The sequence below is a fragment of the Molossus molossus genome, unplaced genomic scaffold, assembly GCF_014108415.1.
Source record: "Molossus molossus isolate mMolMol1 unplaced genomic scaffold, mMolMol1.p scaffold_m16_p_7, whole genome shotgun sequence".
NCBI lineage: Eukaryota > Metazoa > Chordata > Mammalia > Chiroptera > Molossidae > Molossus > Molossus molossus.
Window position 1 is genome coordinate 109,472,925 of NW_023425401.1, and position 21,090 is coordinate 109,494,014.

Below are 21,090 nucleotides of genomic sequence, written 5' to 3' on the forward strand. Positions count from 1 at the left end.
AGAAAAGTTCACTCACTTGCTCAGGGTCACTGGCTCGTAAGAAGCGAGACGGAAACCAGGAACTGCAACCGCAGAGCCCATACTCCAAACACCCACGAGGTGCTGGCTCTCCCGCCGACCACAAAATGTGTTTCCACAGTGACAGCACATAGACGTGACTGATCAATTTATATCCTCACCCCACTTCCCACGAGCTTAATGAAAACTCAACCCAAGATAGCAAGGAAGCCCTGGCCAGGTGGCTCAGATAATTGGAGCATCGTCCTGTACACCAAAAGGTTGAGGGTTCAATTCCTGATGGGGACATGTACAGGAGGCAATTGAATGATGTGTCTCTTTCTCCCTTCCTAAAGAATCAATAGAAACATATTTTCGGGTGAGGATTTAAAAAAAAAAAAAAAAAGGTATAAAGGCAAACCCAAAACGTGATGATGCCAGCCCTATTATAAACAGCATGGCCATAGTTCTTTGCCTAGGACTCTGTTATACCTGTTGATGCAGTATAATTATATCTGTGCCCTTTACTCTTTATTTTTTATTTTTTTTAATTATTTTTTTTTGTATCCTCATTCAAGGACATTTTTCCATTTTTTTGTACAGACAGAGTGGGAGGGAGAGAGAGGAAGAGAGAGAGAGAGGGAAACATCGATGTGAAAGGGACACATCGAGTGGCTGCCACCCGCACAACCAACCAGGGCCCCCGGGGACAAACTGCAACCGAGGTACACGCCCTTAGCGGGAACCGAACCCGGGTCTCTCCGGACCGCAGGCGGATGCTCTAACCGCTGAGCCAAACCGGCCAGGGCTTCTTTTATTTTTTTAATCTTTAACCTGAGAATAGTTTTCCATTTATCTTCAGATAGAGTAGAAGGGGTATGTGTGTGTGGGGGGGAGACATCGATTGGTTGCCTCCCGCATCACCCTGACCAGGACCAGGGACCGAACCGCAACCCAGTGCCCTCGACTGGAACTGAACCTGCAACTCATGGTCCGTGGGCTGACGCTCTAACTGCTGAGCCAAACCAGTCAGGGCTGCCCCTTCAAAAGGGTCATTTTAGGCAGTAAATTACAGTCACCTTAACTGTAAGAGATATAAACCCTAAGAATCCCATACCAGGCCCCACCCGAGGTTCCTCTACACTAACTCCCAGGACAAGCTGTGTCCCCTGTGCCATCATTCCCTCATGGTGACTTCTCCTGCTCCCCCCATTCCAACAGCCCCCCAAATCTCATTCTGCCCATGGACAGGACTGTGTGGTAAGAGCTGAGGATGGCCCTGCTGTAGGAAAACCACCAGCCTGTCGTCCACCACCAGGTGGGGTGTGCAGGGGGACGAGGCCACATGTCACAGTGCTGTGACATGTAAGTCTGACTTTTTTCCCTTGGAGCTTCTAGAACTGAAACTCCAGGGTTCCTCCCGTGCTGAACCGACTCAAGAGCTATTTTCTTGCTTCACTAGCACTGTGCTTTCCTTCCATGCTCACTTCAAAATGCACAGCAGAGAGTTCACTCCAAACCGAGAGCACTGTCCCAATTCCCCCAGGTCCCAGAAAAAGCCTCCTTGTAACCCGCTGGCCTGCCAGCTGCACCCACACTCCCGCCAGCGGGTCCTGTGGTTTGTAAGACACAAGGTGAGGTCAGGACCTGACACTGCAGCTCCTCCCCGCTCCGCGCCCCCTGAACAGCGCCAAATGCGGCCCAACAGAATGGTTTCCATAGAAAGGGGCCGGGCGCCGTGGAAACGGGAATCGAGCTGTCGGAGGGGTTCTTTGTTCCTCTCAAGTTCTCTCAAGTTCTTTCACCCTTTGCTTCCAGTCAGTTCCCCTGGTGATCTAGTCCCCACATTAACCTGTGAATGTCGGGTTTTTAGTTACTTAACCTTTAAAAAAAATTTTTTTTTTTTTATTGACATTAGAGAGAACATAGACTGGCCGTCTCCTGCATGCCCCCCACTGGGGATCAGGCCCACAACCTGGGCACGTGCCCTGACCGGGAATCGAACCAGCGACCTCTTGGTGCAGGGTTGACGCTCAACCACTGAGCCACATGGGTCCGGCTGGTTACTAAGCCTTTGACAATGACCTGTCCAACAAACCAAACTGACGCCCCCTAATCCAGTGATCACAGAGTCCACCTATGAACCAGCCCGTCTGCCCCGTACCTCTCTCATGTCGTTCACTTAGACAAGACTAACTTTTGTTCTTTTTTTGTTAATCCTCACCCAAGGATATTTTTTCCATTGATTCTCTGAGACAGAATGGAAGTGAGGGGTGGAGGTGGGGGAGAAAGAGAGATCGATGTGAGAGACACATCAACTGGTTGCCTCCCAAACACACTCCAACTAGAGTGAGGGATGAAACCTGCAAGCCAGGTACGTGCCTTTGACCGGGGATCAAACCCAGAACCCTTCGGTCCATGGGCCGACGCGCTAACCGCTGGGTCACTCTGGCCAGGGCTGACTTGTGCTCTTAGTGCAGGGAACACACAGCACAAGAGGAGCAAGAGCACTGACATGAGTCTGTGATATAAAGTTCAGAAAACAGAAAACCCCTATTCTGTAATATTTTACCTTCACAAAGTTATGAATATATTTAAAACAATTCTAAAGCAGAAAACCAAGCTAACTATGTGAAGAACTGCCACAAGTGGTTTAGAAGAGACAGAGCAGACGGCCTAGGCAGCCCCGGGCGCAGAAGCCACGAAGGGCCACGCTGGCCCAGCCGCGGAGGCGCCAGCACCCGGCCTGTCACCTGCGCGCCCGAGAGCATGAGACGAGGTGCTTACCTGCCCAGCCGTGTCTACGAGTTGGAGGTGATACTCTTGTCCATTCACTGTGAGCAGTTTTGTGAAAGCTGTGGGGAGGGAATCCGAGGTTAGTTACCAGACAGTGGACTTTGGGGCACGTAGAGCGTGAACAATGACAAGTAAGCGGAGTCCCTAATAATCTCCTAAAAAGGGTCCTCAAACAAAAAGGACAAATCTTGGAGTGTATAGGATCTTCCCTGCTCCCATTATTTAACCCACAACACCAGCTGACTAAAATTGAGACTGGCTGAACCGTGAACTTTCTCAAAGGATGGGAATCGGGCCTGGTGCGTGTCCTGTGAAGTCGCCTGGACGCCCCGCGTGCGGCGCCGTCCTGCGTGGAGAGTGCGATGTACACAGGCAGCCTGCCGCCCGCAGCGCCGGAAGCACAGCCCTCTCCCTAGTCACAGGAGGGCTGGTGTGGGGCAGAGCTACTGTCAACGGGCTGCCTCGGGCGCCCGCACGCAGCGCCGCCACCTCACTGGCAGACGAGACAGCGACGGGACAGATGCTCTCTGTGAAGCCATCGTTCCCACTCAGCCTAAGGATCCAAGCAATCTGTCACAACTTCTTTTCCCTACTAAGGGGGGAGAAATCAGATTCAAATAACTTCCGGAAAAGTCAATTCAGAATTTGGAGACAGACTTCAAGCAAATATAGACAAGAGGAAAGACTATTAATAGTCACCGACTATTACAAAGAACCATCCGGAGCCCCGACAAGCAAACGGACAGGTTCCTTGGCACAGAGGAGTCTGTGTCCTGGCTGCCCGCTGGACTCGACCAAGCCGGCCAGCAGTCTACCCTACGCACTGCTGCCCCTCCGCCGACGGAAAGAGAAGCAGACAGATGACAGTCTTGAGCCTGTGACAGGAGCAGCAGTCCGGGCAGCCACCCGGGAAGCGAGACCGCACGACTAGCTTCAGGCAACTGCCACTCGAGCGCGTCCTCGTGCCCCTCTGGACACCATCACTTAAAGAATTCCCAGAAAAAGTCTATGGTGTTTTCCCCACACCGCAACCTCTCTGAACTCGGGGTGCACCGTGCGACTGCCTTCCGCACAGCGGGCGGGGCATCACGAAGCAGCCGCCTCCCACTCCTTCCCTCAGATCAGGTGTGCGCCCGCCTGGATGAGTCTAGAAGAATCGCTGTGAGCAATAAAACAGCAGCCTTCACCTAGAACTAAGTCCTTGTGGTTATAAAGTATAATTATTACAAAAAGATCACCTACACAAAACACCCTGTGCTCACTCGACTCTCTCGAGCACCTGTCATTCTCACCACCAGGTGCCGGAGGCAGCGAAGTCCCTGACCGCAGCGAGCTGCCCCCTGCGAGGGAGGAGGGGACAGAGATGCACCCAGGCACCCTCTCTGAGGGGCACCAGGCAGAGGCGCGCAGCAGCGAGGCTGAGAGAGGAAGTGAGGGGCTCAGTGTGGCTGAGAACGGGGGTGGGGGCTGGGAGGACATGGCCAGAACTTCGAATTTCTAGTAACTGATGGGAAATCAAGAGTTCTGAACAGGGGAGTAACCTGATCCAATTCACATTTAATTTATTTATTTATCCTCACCAGAGACCACTTTTTGTATTTATCTTCAGATAGAGTGGGAAGGAGAGAGAGAAGACGACAGAGAGAGAAACATCGATGTGAGAGAGACACATTGAGTGGCTGCCACCCCCATGACCCCAACCAGGGCTGGGCACAAAGTGCCACCAAGGTACGTGCCCTGAGTGGGAACCGAACCTGGGCCTCTCTGGTCTGCGGGCCGACGCTCTAACCGCTGAGCCAAACCAGCCAGGGCCAATTCATATTTTAAAAGGATCACTCTGGTTACACTGTGAAAAGAAAAATGGACAAGGGACATGGGTGGGAGCCCACAGCAGTGGCCAGAGGGACAGAGATAGAGGTGTGAGACACGGGGAATTCTGGATACACTTCAAAGGCAGAACCAAAGGACTTTCCGACTGGCCTGCGCAACATGAGCTGCCAGTCACCAACGCAGGAAAGCCTGCGGGAGGGGCCCTGGGGACAGCATAGGAGGCACGGAGGGGCTGGTTTAGGTATGTTCGGTCTGAGAAGCCTATCAAGCACCCAAGGGGGCGTGAGGGCAGCTCAGTAAAAAAGCCCGGAGCTCAGGGAGAGGCTGGGCCGAGCTGCAGAGACAGGTGAACTCGAGGGAGAGTGCTGGGGAGCAAGGCAGGGCCTGAGCCCACGTGGAGGCCAGGGACTCCCCATGCTGTCAGGTGGGAAACATGGGAAACTCAGCCACGGAGACTGGGAAGTACTGGCTGGGAGGTAGAAATAAAAAGGCAGGAGGTGGAATTGTACACAAGATAGAACTGGAATTCATAAGGTGAGATCCATGTTACTTGACTCAAATAAACTCACAAAATTTTTCAAAAACGAAGAAGATCCACGTCACCGATGTGCACGGTGAACTCTTCACCCTGTCCCACTGGGCAGTCTGCCCACCACACAGGGCTTCATGAAACTCCCGATGCCAACTTCCCAATTTGCTGAGGAGCTTTAACTCAAAAGTCCACCTCGAGATGGCAGAAGCTGTGAGCTGCTGATATTCCTCTTCAAATGACCAACCACCACTCCGAGCCGTCAGAGCGCCGTGTCGGCACCTGCGCAAGCACGTTTGCTCAGGCAGTGCTACTGGTCCCAACATTCCCCAGACACCGAACTATGTGGTTTTATCGATGTTTTCTCCTTTACGTACGTTTTGAAAAGATGACATAGTCCCGGGATTTTTGCTTTGGCAGTGATACGACATATAAAGGGTCACCACCGACTGTTTGCTACACACACCCTGTTCTATATTGGAGTTAAGTGTAGAATAATTACTGGATCGTTTCCAGACTTGGAGTACTGGTCTCTAGAACCACAAAACCATCCATTCATTTATGCTGCTAGCAACAAGTTGACGACAACCATTCCATTCCTCTCTAATTCCTTATTGTCACTGGACAGTGTTTGTCTGCTAAACAGTGGGGGAAGGGTGAGGATGGGTTTCTGCCCTGCGCTACTGTCAGAAGCATGGGACACAGGGGGCGTCTGAACGTGCTCATGAACTTCAGGGACTCATATCCTCTGGTGCCCATTTCTGCTCTTGCTTAAAGACTTGAAATGAAGTCACCTCTGAGACTGAAAAAATATTAAACACTAAGTATTAGGTAGGAAAACATGAAAAACACAAGTAAAGAGGATGTTGACAGCCTCTGAAGTAGGGTCATCTGGTTCTGGTTCTGAGAAAACAGAACAAGGTCAAGAAGCTGGACTTTTGTCTGATCCATTACTCACATATAAAGAAACTGCATTTATATATAACACCATGACTTTCCTTCCAACTTAATTTTAAATACAAAGATACACAATTATAAAAATCACTTTTATAAGCAGAGCTTACCATGAAAACTATCTTATATTGTTCTTGGAATAAAATTCCCAAATGAGCCTATCTCTTTAAGGACACCACATTTTAAACTGCTATGTATAGCGAATATTTAGGCCAAGAGCAGGATTTTCTTGTGTTCCTATTCCAACAGAGACAGCCGGACTCGCTCACAGCAGTCACATTATTCCGTCCTCAAAAGCATGCTGTTCGGTGACAGCACAGGACCAACAGGACACCAGCGGGCTCCTCCTTCCAGACAAGGCAGAGCGGTTCCTTTCACACGTGTCTTCCCAGTTAGTTTAGCACCCGACGGGCCTCCTTCCCTGCTCCCAGCACACTGGGACATAGAGGACAGCTGGATATTTTAAGCCGGAGGTCAGTCAACTTCCTGGAAAGGGCCAGACAGTGAATATTTTAGGCCTTGTGGGCCAGATGATCTCTGCTGCAACTGTCCATCAATGCTGCATCGCAGGGAAAAGGCAGCCACAGACAATAGGTCCATGAGTGAGCATGGCTGTGTTCTAATAACATTTTATTTATCGACGTGGAAATCAGAATTTCATATCCCTTTCACATGTCACAAACATTATTCTCCTTTGGCCTCTTCTCAAATATTACAAATAGAAAAACCACCCTTAGCTCGTGGGCCGGTTTGGATGCAGGCCGAAATTTGTCAACGCTCCTGTTGAGAGTCTCTCTTTAAGTCTCTCTTGCAAGCTTTGGGCAGGTGAAGTCTTCGAATCTAGCTCTTCAAGTCTGTTAGGTGGGCTTCCTGTCTAATATGCCAATCAGGTTTCGACGAATCCCACATTTAAATCTGTATGTTCCTGGTGACAAATCCCAGGCCAGCCCTGGTGTCAACCATCTGAAAACACTGGTTCCAGGGGAGCTGGGGTTCTACGGTGGCCTGAAACAAGAACAGCTTCTAACAAGCAACTTCCCTGCATGAAGTGCCTCCAATCCTCCTCCATGATCCCAGAATCAAGACTTGGCTCAGGGTCCTAGAATCCTTCAGGGAGATTCTGAAACCACGGACTGAAACTGGACAAGGTTAAGGTGGTTGTCGATCTGGTCATGGGTGCTTTGGCTGCACATGGCCCGAGAAGTCAACAGGCCTTGTTCTAACGCCGCACCTGCTCGTCCAAGCCCAGCACGCTCACCTCTCCCAGACTCCTCAAGTCTTCAGCACTGAAGGGTCAGGCAGCAGAGCTTCCACGAGAGTAAGGTGCGAAGGACAGTTTGCATCCTTTCCCCTCCAGCTGAGAATCCCTAAAAAAGGGCTACTGTAGAGAGGAAGAAAATGGAAAAAAGCACTCTCTCTCTCTATCTTCCTAAAGCAGAGCCTGGAATACAGGTTCCAACAGAGGGCTCTGGATTCCGATGTCTGGCTGGCAGGATCTGGGGGTGGAATAGAAACCACGCACTGTAAGGCGGGTGCAGGTTTTGGAAGCTCTTCTGGCCCCAGTCAGTGATCTAACGAAGAGCCCTGCTATCAAAGCCTCCAAGACCACAGTGCTGTTTGTATGCAGAAGGCAGGCTTCTCAGTTTATAAATCCCTGAAAACGATACTTACTGTTCTCTATGGTTGGGTCGTAAGAGTCAACGAACTGGCCTTCAACAAACTGGATCGTCAACGAGGACTTCCCTGTAAAAGACAGAACGGCTCAGACCCGTGCATCAGCAACGCAAAACGTCTGACCAGCTATTTTACCGACCCCATGACAGATAAGAAACGGAAGGTACTGGTGTCCCCGAAACCTGGCCATTCATTTTATATATGGAAATTAATAAAACACGGTTAGTTTCTTTAGGCGTTTTTACATATGGCTGTTACAAGTGTTAACCAGGTACAGCTTTTGAAAGGGTAATCTGAAAAAAAAAAAAGGAAAGACAAAAGTCTTTATTTTAAAAACTCCGAGAAGGTAGAATCCCTGTGTCAATCATCCAGTGTCGAAGGCCCAGCATGTCCTGCACACAGTGGGGAAACAGACTCACAAAATCACTGTGATGACTGAGCCTGTGTCGCCAGGACCTGAGCCCCATGTGCTCACCCGGCCGTGTCATGTAAAAGTCCTACTGCAGGACATCAGAGCAGGGCTCCCTGGGAAGAAACAGGGCGAGAACGGAAACGGGAAGGGTTCCCCTTAATGCCACCCGGAGCCGTGCCCAAAGCCTGCAGGGAGGCCCGAGGACAGCGGTTGGCCGGCGGGTCCTGGACTCCTGCAGTTCCCAGTCCGCCCGTCTCCCTGAAGCCAGACAGGCGCAGTTCACGGGCACAGGGTGTCTGCACCAAAGGCAGCCCCTTCTACTAGAAATGTATCAAGTAATAAGCGGGTTTAAAAGTGGGAGCTGCTGGAGACAACTAGAAAATCCAAGTTGCCAGGCTTATTTACACCTCACGAGCAGCTAAACGCAAAGTTCACAAACCACTCTCCACAAAGCAGCCGCCAAGAACCCTGGAAAATTACACGGTACCTCCCCATTTAATATCCTCATTGTAATTAGAATGAATTCCCAGCTCTGGAGCCTGGCCCGCCGTGAGCATCGGACCCACCGCCCAGACCCCACCGGCTACTGCTCCCCAGTGCCTCCCAGGCTCCGGCCACATCCTCCGGCCCCTGCCAAGTTCCCACCAGCCTCAGTACCTTTATTAGAGCCACCCCCAGATCTCTGAAGATAGGACTCTTTAAAAAAATGTTTTCTTCTTTATTCATTTTAGAAAGAGAGGAAGGAGGCTGGGGGGAGAGAGAAACCTTGATGAAAGAGAACCACCTTGGCCGCCTTCTGCATGTGCCCTGACTGGGAATCAAACTGGTGACCTCTTGGTGCGTGGGTTGATGCTCAACCACTGAGCCACACTGGCCTAGCTATGACTCACTTTTGTCATCATTCTAGTCTGTGCTCAAATGTCCCTTCTTCAGAGAAGCCATTGCTAACACAAACCCATCTAGGGTGGTGCCTACTCCTTGACGTCACTCAGTCATCCCATTTTGTTTTATTTCTTTCAGTGCTTGAAGTTCTCCGAAATCACCTTCATTAATCAGGTTTGGAGACTCTGCAGATACTTGGTTTCTGAACAAATGAATGAAACTCAAACCAGACCCCCAAAGGGCACTCTCATCCATTCAGATACCACAAAGATCTCAATGTTATAACCGTGACTAGGAAACCGTTCAATAGAACTGACGAAACAACTGTCTAGTACTTACTGGTCCCCAAGGGTGGGCCTGCCTGAGACACCGAGTACAGTTGTCCAGGAACTGCACGCATTTCAAAAAAACCAGGTTACGTAAGCCAGCACATAAAGACGCATTTAGCTCAAAATATAGAGCCCTTTTATGTAATGAAAATAGCAATAAAAAAACCCTTTTATGTTAGCAAAACTGAAAAATCCTAAAGAATAATAAAATTCTTATTTATATCAAATGCTAGTGCTTGAAGCAAAAGATGTTTAATCAGGAAGAGGAGAAAATAACCTCCAGGGGCTTCTGAAGACTACTTGCAGGCGCTCTGGGGGGCTCTTGATTCCTTTAGGTAGGATGTGTTTTTTTGTGTGTTTTGCTTACAAATGGAGGGAAGAAAAGAAAGAAGATAATTTATTTCCTAAAGATAAATGGACAAGAGTTACAAAGGTAAAAAAAAAGGAATCAAAAATTTTTTTGTAACTTTTTGGAAGCAGAACTGGACTAAACCCAGGAAAGCACAAGCATGACGCGCGTGTGCGCGAGTGCCCCCCGATGACCCCCACAGTGCAGGGAAACCAGCAGAAAGAGCAGCCCCAGGAGTCCGCACAAGAAATTTAGGGAGCCCCTACCAAACTGAAGAGAAAGTCATACATACTAAACAGGACAGCATGAGATAAATGATCACAGCCAACAAGTGCACCACACTGCATTTTTTCATTTTCTTACTTATTTATTTATTTATTTATTTATTTATTTATTTATTTATTCCTCACCCGAGGACATTTTTCCATTTTTTTGTTCAGGTAGAGTGGGAGGGAGAGAGAGAGAGAAACTTCGACGTGAAAGGGACACATCGAGTGGCTGCCACCCTCACGACCGACCAGGGCCGGGGACAAACTGCAACCGAGGTACATGCCCTTAGCGGGAACCGAACCCCGGTCTCTCTGGACCGCAGGCCGACGCTCTAACCGCTGAGCCAAACTGGCCAAGGCTTCATTTTCTTTTCTTCATTGACTTTTTCGAGAGAAGAAGGGAGAGGGAGAGAGACAGAAACAGCGACGAGAGAACATCGATAGGCCGCCTCCTGCACACCCCACTGGGGATCTCGCCCACAACCTGGGCATATGCCCTGACTGGGAATCGAACCCGTAACCTCTTGGTACGTGGGTCAACCCTCAACCACTGAGCCACACTGGCCGGGCACAAGTGGGCCACATTTAAAAAATACACTTGTTGCCCTGGCCAGTTTGGCTCAGTGGTTAGAGCGTCGGCCTGCGGTCCGGAGAGACCCGGGTTCAGTTCCCGCTAAGGGCACGTACTTCGGTTGCAGTTTGTCCCCGGCCCTGGTTGGTCGTGCGGGTGGCAGCCACTCGATGTGTCCCTTCACGTCGATGTTTCTGTCTGTCTCTCCCTTCCTCTCCCTCCCTCCCACTCTATCTGTACAAAAAATGGAAAAATATCCTCGGGTGAGGATTAAAAAAAAAAAAAAAAAAAAATACACTTGTTGCCCTGGCGGTTTGGCTCAGCAGTTAGAGCGTCGGCCCGCGGACCAGAGAGACCCAGGTTCGGTTCCGGCCAAGGGCACGTACCTCAGTTGCGGGTCCTCAGCTCCAGTTGTGCGGGAGGCAACCAGTCAATGTTTCTCTCTCACATTCATGTTTCTCTCTCTCTCTGTTTCTCCCTCCCGTTCTATCTGAAGATAAACAGAAAAATATCCTCAGGTGAGGATTTAAACAAAGAAGAAATATACTTTCTGGTACAATCCAAGGAGAGCCCCTCATCTGTATCACAGAGGGCACACATTACTGACGGGATAAAGTCACGTTTACTTCGAAAACACTGGCAATCACTCCGGCAAAGCAGACCCGCAATCCCGCTGGAACCCCAGCCCTCAGGGACAGCTGATCCCTCAACCAGGCAGCCCTGGAGAAGGCGCTAATTCATTAGCAGGAGCGGGGCTGCGAAAACACTAGGCCTCCCTTGGGTCTCTCCTGCGCTGGGCTCTCCCTTCCGGGGAGATCATTAATTATTTAAATTAAGAAGGGACAGGAAGGCTACGTTTGCTGCTATGACAGTGGTTTTCAGCTGTTTCCATCAAAAGCAGAATTTTTAGGCAACTACTGTTGAATGCGTTACAAGTCAGCACTAAGTGACAATTAATTTTAGTAAATAATTCCCACTGCTCATAGTGTTCTCAGGTTTGGTTCTAGTAATTTCTGGCTTTAGGGGAGCCCTCCTCCCCCAAAGCAGTAATTTGGTTCCTTTGGCTAAGTTTCCCAATGCTGTTTGCTTACAGCTACGAAGGCCTTATTGACCTACAGCAAATTATATTCTTCACTTGATCACCTTTGCAGTTTCCCCTCATAATAACCTCCTACATCTACTTGGGCCTGTGTCCTTGTCAAACTCACATTCTGGAACACCAATTATTCCCTGAAGATGCCTCAGCCTCACTGGTGTTCTCAGGCTCACAGGTGTGTATCACCTGGGGGAGGATCTCAAACTCCCGACCACGCTCAGAACTGTCATGTGCCAACAACTCGGGAGTGAGCTGAAGGACATGAAAGGCGGCACATACCCAGAAGTGTGTTTGGCACAGAGACAAGCCCCTCACCTGATGGCATTATACATTATTATGAAAGGGTTGAGAATAATATATCCCAGCATCCCACAATAATTTCCAAATACTCGTTCTCCGAACCAAAATCCACCTTAACTTTAAAAAACAGAAAATCTATTTCTAAAAAGTTCCATCTAAAATACACCAGGTAGAAACAGCATGGTACAAATATTTTACAATGACAATATGGTACAGTAAGTTTTTTCACCCAATATTTTCACTACAGAATATATACTTTCAAGGTTGCTGACTAAGTCTTTTATTTCATGATCACTGCAAAATAGGTACTGTTTACACAAAACACTTTAATAGTTTTCAGATGAATTCTGAACTAGTTCTCATGCTTATTCTCCTAAAAAAATAACTATTTGTGCATTACCTCCCTCCCGCTCAAACCCACCCCTGGAACAGCCGACTTGCGCCTTGTGCACTGGGATGTAACAGGGAGGAGCGTGTTTCAATCCACCAACTAGTCCATCAAGTCACTGGGCAGAAGGGTCCATGAGGACCACGTGATGTATCTGGGACACAACACATCCCAAGGACTGCTTATATTTTCACCTCAAATTCTTCACATCACCTTCAGAACCAGTCTGATGTCCTACCAGTTTGGCTTCAGCTCACCGGTCTTGCCACCAGTCTGTCCCCACACTGCCTCAGGAGCACACCACAACATGGTCACCGCCCAGGCGAGCCCACCTCCAAAACCTGCACCTGCCACGTACCAATCAGGAAGCAGGGCAGCGCCCTGCCAGCCCCGCCCTTTCTGACTGCACATCTAACCTGGACATCTCTGGAAGCCACGTTTCCCACCGGGCATGAAATCCACACTGTGCTGCAACCAGCACTATTTTCAGAGTAGAATGTAAATAAGAAAGGTGTTATGAAACGTTGAATCAGTTACACACGCATTTTTGACTGGGAGCAAAGTACAATGTATTTCTTCCTACAGGCTACAGAGTATAAAAGGTTAGAAATACACCACTGTAAATGATTATACCTCTAATCTCCACCACTTCCTTCCCTATCAGTTTAAGCACCAAGATCAAGCACTGACCCCTAACTAGCCTTTCATCACAACCGTCCCATTTCCGTTCTCTGTGCCCCCGATAAATGCTGCGATATTAGTCTAGTCACTTGCTTTGGCAAGCCTGTTGGGCTCAGCTGCAGGCAAGCCCACAACCACGTGGGTTGGGGACCGCTCTCCAGCTCCAGTGCCTGTCTGTGCCCCCTCCTTCTCCGCAGGAATGCCTGTGCTTCCTTTCCTCCTACAGCAGTCAGGTGCCCCAGCAGCAACGCAGGGCAACTTCCAATAGATTCTTCAGTCCCACCCAGACCTACAGGATGGGAATATTAACAGTGCCCCACCCATTCGGCTACACACTCAAGTTTAAGAACCACTGCCCTCCGGTAGAAGTTCATATTTAACAGATCACCCTCATCTCCTCCAGCCTCCAGAGTGCTCCCAAACTCTCCAGTTCCTTCCAGCAGCTCGGACCATAAGCATTTAAAGAACACCTCAGCCCTGGCCGGTTTGCTCAGTGGTTAGAGCGTCGGCCTGCGGACCAGAGTCCCGGGTTCGGTTCCTCCTAAGGGCACATACCTCGGTTGCAGTTTGTCCCTGGCCTCAATTGGGATCATGTGAGTGGCAAGCACTCTCTCTCACATCGATGTTTCTCTCTCTCTTCCTCCTCTCTCCCTCCCACTCTATCAGAAGATGAATGCAAAAATGTCCTTGGGCGAGGATTAAAAAAAAAGGAACACCTCAGATGGGCCAGGCACAGGGTATGGCCACGATGAAGGGGTGGTGCCTCACCTCAGCATCCACCTCCCCTGCACCCTTGTCTGGCCTCCTTGCGTTGTGCGATGCAGCTGTGGGACCCGGCCCTCTTTACACTACCTCAAGGGTCAAAGGGAGAGGTCAGCATGCCTTCTTTCCACAGAAGCTGCTCTAGCCCCCCGTCCTCAAGACCCCATTCCTTCCGGTCTCCTCTAGACCCTCCTCCCTCCTGAAATAGCTATGAACACATTCTTGGTTTCTCCCTTGGTTTACCCCATTCCCATGTGCTTTAACCGCGCCTCTGCAATATTTAAACAGCTCTCAAAGTCCAAGGTGGCATACTGACTTCTGGTCCCCCCTTCGCTCTCTGCCACAGACGGGTCCCACCGGGTGCGGCAGCTGCTGGGTGCCCACACCTGACCGTGACTGAACGCACTCTCCAGAGACGACCTGCCGCCGAAAGCTGTTCTAACCCAAGTGAAACGTGCCACAGAGATGCCACTGGTGTGGCCACAGTGCTCAGGCCACAGCTGCTGGGTGCCCACACCTGACCGTGACTGAGCGCACTCTCCAGAGACAACCTGCTGCCGAAAGCTGTTCTGCAGACCCAAGTGAAACGCGCCACGGAGATGCCACTGGTGTGGCCACAGTGCTCAGGCCACAGCGCCCGAAAGGGGTGCAGACACTGGTCTGAGAAGCCTTCAAGAAAAATGTCAGGCAAACAGGTGCATGACTTCCTTTCTAACAAGCTCCCTGGTGATGCTGATCTCCAAACCAAGTTCTCTAGTTTAGAGTGCAGGTTCTCAAATTTAGCTGCACTCTGACAGTACCTAGAAAATTCCAAAAACTGCTGCCTGGGTCTCAGCTCAGTAATTCTGACTGTGTTAGGACAGGATGCAGCCACTGCCTTAAAGCCAGCGTCCAGGGTGGCTGAGTAAAGGAATGGAAGAACCTCCGTTCTCGAGTTGGCTGACCACTCAAAAAACTTAATTTGCCACTAAAGCATCCTAACTGGCCGGTTTGGCTCAGTGGCTGGAGCATCGGCCTGCGGACCAGAGAGTCCTGGGTTCGGTTCCTGCTAGGGGCACGTACCAAAATAAATAAATAAATGAATGAATAAATAAAGCATCCTAATTGATTATAATATTAATGGAATTATAATAAAACTAAAAATTCTAATATATTTTTGAGCATCACTCCTCTATCTGATAAATTTGTGTTTTACAGAGCTGGGCGCCCTCTGCTTGAAAGCACTCCACATGTCACTCGACTCCAGCGCCCACTCCTAACCGACAGAGTCTGGACGTAGAATTCCTCCAGGAACTCAGGTCTTTGTGAAAGAAGTCGGCACCAGCGACGCCTTTCTAAGGGACCCGAGTGACCGCGACGAGCTGCCAAGGCAGAGGCTCAGAGAGCTGTGAGCACTGGGCAGGACACAGCCACCTATTCCCTACCAGGAGCCGTGCCAGCCGCCCGCAGGAGGGCCCTGGGCCGGGGCCAGACGGAGGCTGATGAGAACACCCAGAAGACACGAGGGGCAGAGACGGGAACAGGGCAGAGAGGGTCAGGGAAACACGAGCCTGCAGCCCGAGGCCCGACCACAGGAAGAGCTGTTACACGAAAAACTGCCCAAGACTTTAACAAAATAATTAAACGTTTCCAAAGACATTAAAGGCATCACTTGTATTTTTTTTAATTTATGAAAAAAGAAACAATTAAGTGAATCAGAAAAAACTTTTTCACAAACATTTTAAAATAATGTTTAAAAAAAACGCAAGGTAACATCATTTGAAGTAAGTTCCTACTATTTGACATAAAATATAGACTGGCATACATTTCAAGGAAATAATGAAATAGTTTGTGGTAATCTTCACAGGGCAAAAAGCATTCACCAGTGATAAGAGTCTTTCGCCATTTCTAAGACTCCATTTCATCTAAGACACATCATCTGTTGATGGCGGCTTTGGGGGGCAGGGGTTGATGAGATTACACAAGAAAATTAAAATTAGAATACGCCCTGGCTTCAGACACATTAAAACAAAAAACACAAGCATCACAGAACCAAGGAACTGTAACTAGAAGAAACAGCACAGTGAATAATGGTTCAGGATCTGAACTCAGATTCGAGTGTGAACCCAGCTGTGTATTTGAGAAGTGGACCTCTCTGCCTCAAGTCCTCATGCCTGTGATGACTCAATGAAACCATAAACATAAGGCGCAGCACCTGGCACCTATCACACAGTCAACAAATGGTTATTAAATTCTAGCCCTGCATTCCAAAGTCAACAACGCTTTCCTCAAATTATGGTCAACACAGTTCACCTGGAGTCCAGACACTGCCCGAAATCCTAATCCATGGGTAATTCTGAAAAAGAGGTCAGTATAATACACCCAAATGCCACCTACAAGGATCCTGTCATCTTAACAGGGAGAAAGGCATTCATGTGACAAGTCAAGCTTTACTACATGTAAACTAAAAAATATAAAAAAGCAACACAAGACATTGATCCCTTCTTACTAAGCAGAATAGGATGGTGATGATTGGCTAAGTGACGGTGGCGGTTTTCCAAAGCCTGTTTCCTCATCTGGAAAATGAAGATAATGACAGCATCCACCTTATAGGTGGCTGCGAGGATTAAATGAAAACACATGTAGAATATCTGGTACAAAATAAGTTCTCAATAAATTTCATTATTAGTAATGTTTTTAAGATAAATGTAATCTGCTTAGGAGAAATATTTAATCTGAAGAAAATGACGTACAGTAACAACTACTTCAGCTCAAGCCTCACAATACATAACTTAGAATATACCCCCCAAGCAGATAATTGGTGTCAGTTTCTCCACTGCTGTGTGACAAACCTCCCCAGACTCAGTGGCTGACACCAACATCCTCTTCATTTGTTCAGGATTCCACAGTCAAGGCTGTGCTGGGCTGGGGCTCTGCTGGTCTTGTAGTCACTCCTCGGCGGCCTTGGCTGATGGTGGCCGCAGCTAGACCTTCTCCCTTCCCTGCGTCCTCTTCCCAAGGTCCCGCACGTCACTGGAGGCTCCAGGCTACACAAGAGCGGAAGCTGCCGACTTGTATGGAGCGCAGCCTGGCACGGGCCGCGAGCCCTGCAGGAATGCCACAGGGCTGCGCCAGAGCAGGAAGGTGCTTCTCTGGGGCACCGACAGAACAGGTCTCCACGATGGCCAGGTCTGCAAACAGCACAGACTGCAGACCCAGCTGGGTTCTGAGTGGTCTGTGCTGATATATCAACATGGATAAAAGAGCCGGAGAAGCGACCAGCTGCACGAAGGGTGATCGTGTGTCCCTTACACGACAGCAACGCCGACAGCATCCTCGCCAAGTGCTGTCCACAGGAGCACGGGTGGTGATGCTGCCGTGAGGGGCGGGGCGATATGCACACATTTGAATGTGCATCAGTCACCACGGAAGCCTTGCAAAGATACAGTCACCTCAGCACTCTGATTTAAAAGGGGTGTCGCCCTGGCCGGTGTTGCTCAGTAGTTGGAGAATCACCCTGTGCACCAAAGGATCACAGGTTCGATCCTTAGTCGGGGCGTGTGTGCGAGGCACCTAATCGAGGTTTCTCTCTCACATGATGTCTCTGTCTCTGGAATCAGTGAGGAACATGCCCTTGGGTGGTGATTTAAAGAAAGGGGGGGTGCACAAGGAGTTTCTGTGTGCTCTCCAACAGGGCGGGACCCCACCCCCAAATTCTAATATACAAACCCACCCCACATCTCAACACATACAGGGCCAGACGAGGGCACGAGGTAGGTAATTCAAATTTTAATTGTTCACCACAACCTACAAGCGAGACACTGTTTTAAGAGCCTACAAAGCATTTTCACATGAATTCTCTCACTGTGCCTATGAGTGAAGCAAGGTTGACATCATCTTATTCTTTCTCACACCCCTTCCCAATTTTTAAAAATAGATGCTGGGAGAGGGAAAAAAACTAAGGTGCAATTATTATGACAAAGACAAGACAAAATAACCAAATAAAAGTGGTTCATAAAATTATTACTCATTCAAATGCTCGCCGGGCGTTCACTGTATTACCAGCACTGTGCTTGCAGACACATCCCCGAGACTACAGAGTAAGCTTACGACGCGGAGGCCGAGCCCCATAAGTAAGACAGAGTCTGCCTGCTGGGCTGCTGGCTGCGAGGACTGTGAGGACGAGCAGCGCTGCGGGCAGGCCAGGGAGCTCTCTCCCTGCGGACGGTTGGAGCAGGGTGCTCGGCCCGCAGGATGGCGTACAGAGAGAGCCAAGTTGGAAGGCAAAGGGACAGACCCGGGAAACTGCAGGAAATTAAACATTTGGCAACAATAAAGAATGAATTTTGCTAGATGTGTGGCCAAAACTGGGAAGAAGGCTGGTGGGTCAGGGTGGAAAAAAGCTGAGAAAAGCAAAAAAGAGGTATATCCTCAAATTTTAACACAAACTTTCACATATTAAAGTGCATGAAGTTTAAGACTGATCAAAACTAGTAATAACAAAACATTAGGACAATAAAGTGATAAAATAAAGCACATTCATCAGCTAGCATGAATGGTCATCTATAAAGATTACCTCTAGAGTTCTTCCCAATCTGCACTGAGCCGTGTACTAACGTAGGTGGCTCCTCACAGCACCTGTGCTGTCCGCCAGCAAGTAGCCACCAGCCATACATGGACAGTGAACACTTGAAAGGTGGTCAGTCCTAACTGAGATGGGTCATATTGTACAATACACATAAGACTCAAAAACTAAGCATAAAAAATGTAAAGATATCGCCCAGCCAGTGTGGCTTAGTGGTTGAGTGTCAACCCATGCACCAAGAGGTCACCAGTTCGATTCCTGGTCAGGGCACATGCCCAGGTTGTGGGCCCAATCCCCCGTGGGGGGCATGCAGGAGGTGACTATTTGATGTTCTCTCTCATTGATGTTTCTCTCTCTCTCTCTCCTTCTCCCTTCCTCTCTCTAAAATCAATAAAGAAAAAGATAAAAAATAAATAAAAAAAGTAAAGATATCAATATCCATTACATATTGAGATAATATTTTGGATAGAGTGGGCTAAATTATATTATTAAATTAATTTCACCTGTTTTCCTTGTACTTGTTAAATGTAGCTACTAGAAACACTTTATTTTTATTTTATTTATCCTCACCCGAGGACATTTTCTCGTTTTTTTGTTCAGATAGAGTGGGAGGGAGACAGAGGAGGAGAGAGAGAGAAACATCTATGTGGTTGCCACCCGCACAACCCAACCAGGGCCAGGGACTGCAACCGAGGTATGTGCCCTTAGCGGGAACCAAACCTGGGTCTCTCTGGACTGCTGGCTGACGCTCTAACCGCCGAGCCAAACCAGCCATGGCACTACTAGAAACACTTTAAATTCCACATGCCTGGTATTATATTTCTACTGGACAATATTGCTCTATACCACAGTGGAAGGGAATAGAAACATCCTACTTGTATAAACTTAGCTGCCTACGAGAAAGACTTCCACAGATGTTTAAGAAATGGAAGTATGTTTATTTTGTTCAATTTTTTAGGATAATGCTCATCCAGAAACATGATCAGTCAGAGTAAGAAAATAACTTAATTCATTGAATATATCCACACGGAGCTCAACTTTCCCTCCCCAATCCCAGCGAGAAAACGGAAATATCCTGTAGCTGGACTGGACCCTCAGCACCCCTGCTGGCGCAGAGCAGTGTGCGCAGCCACGTAGGCCTCTGACCCTCCTTTGTTTCCAAGGCAACAGGGAAACAACCCTGCAGTACGAAGGTATGTTGGGGCAGATCCTTAGGCACCACGAGGACCTGGGAGCAGCACACCCCCAGAACCCGAGGCAGGAGCAGCCGCCCGTCTCGAGGATCATGGGAACGACGAGGCAAGTGTGTGGGCCTGGCAGGGGACCATCCCCCAATCCTGGTCTTTCTCTACCATTCCTCATTTTAGCCGGTGGCACCATTACCCACTCAGGCACTCATGCTAAACACCTGAAGGTTATCTTCACCATCCCCCACATCAGTCTGATTCTTCCTCTGATTACATCTCAAATCTGTCTCGTTATTCACCACACTCCACTAGTCCACGACACCTTGACGGTGAGCTTCAAAATGGGGCTGTCTTCCCACTTCCATTTCCAGACTGCTCTCATCGCCCCCCGAGAGCAGGGGGAGGGATCCTCCTGAGGACATAGAACAGGATCAGCAAACTGCAGACCAAGGTCCAAAGCTGCACAGACTATGAGCTAATGCGTTTTACATCTTTAAACGGCTGAAAAGAATCAATAATATTTTATGCCATGTGAAAATTAAATAAAATCCAAACAGCAGCGCCGATAAAGAGCCTCCCTGGCACACAGCACGTCCACTGGTTTACGCACCGCCTGTGACTGCTGGGTGCTCCGAGAGGCAGAAGTGAGCAGTTGCGACAGAGGCCACGGGCCTACTCACCATCTGGCCTAACAGAAAACGTTCCCAGTCCTGGTATAGATGATCACCTCATTTGTTCCTTACAACTCTTCAGTGACTTTCCACTGTTTGCAGGGAAGTCTAAAATGTTCAACGGGGCCTACGAGGCTGAGACAGATTAGTCCCATGTGACCTCCTTGCCACTCACATCTTACTCTTCTCATTCACCAGTCCAGACACAGGGCCTTCTCTCTTTTTAAATCCTCACCAGAGGACATTTTCCCATTTATCTTCAGACAGAGTGGGAGGAAGTCAGAGAGAAACATCGACGTGAGAGGGACACATCAACTGGCTGCCTCCCACATGACCCTGGCCAGGGCTGGGGACTGAGCCGCAACCGAGGCACGTACCCTTGACTGGAATTGAACCCACGACTCTTTGGTTCTCAGGCTGACGCTCTAACTGCTGAGCCAAATCGGCCAGGGCCAGGGCCAGGGCCTTCTCTTTGTTCCTCCCAAGTGTCAAGCTCTTTCTCACCCCTCGGAGGTCAGGATGTGCTGTTCCTTTCTAAAAGGTTCTGCCCTTCTCCTGCCCCCACGCTCCCCACCCTCCACCTGGCCAACTCCAGCGTTAACCATGGTTTGCGAGGGGTAACTCTCCCACCCCACCCGTGGCTATGTTAGCTCTCCCTTGAATTCTCTCTCCTCAAAGCATTTGACCCAACAGTTTTAAACAGTAATGTGTCGCCTGCTGGCTCTGGAGCTACCACTTACGTTCACATCCCGCTCAGCCTAGGCCAGACCACGGAGACTTCTGCAGCTCAGTTTCCTGATCTGCAAGATGCATAAGAACCCACCTCACTGAGCTCAAGGTTGCCATACC

General features: G+C 49.2%; 1 protein-coding gene across 2 annotated transcripts in view; it reads right to left on the bottom strand.

Annotated features, from left to right (window-relative positions):
- The window catches only part of RHEB (Ras homolog, mTORC1 binding), a 38,891-nt gene that overhangs the window by 9,215 nt on the left and 8,586 nt on the right, over window positions 1-21,090 (bottom strand). For both annotated transcript variants that reach the window (XM_036246854.1, XM_036246853.1), the window contains exons 2-3: window positions 7,778-7,849; window positions 2,785-2,852 (exon numbers count right to left, since the gene is read on the bottom strand). In XM_036246854.1, the coding sequence (XP_036102747.1) occupies window positions 2,785-2,852; window positions 7,778-7,849 (140 nt within the window). The remainder of the gene's footprint in view (window positions 1-2,784; window positions 2,853-7,777; window positions 7,850-21,090) is intronic.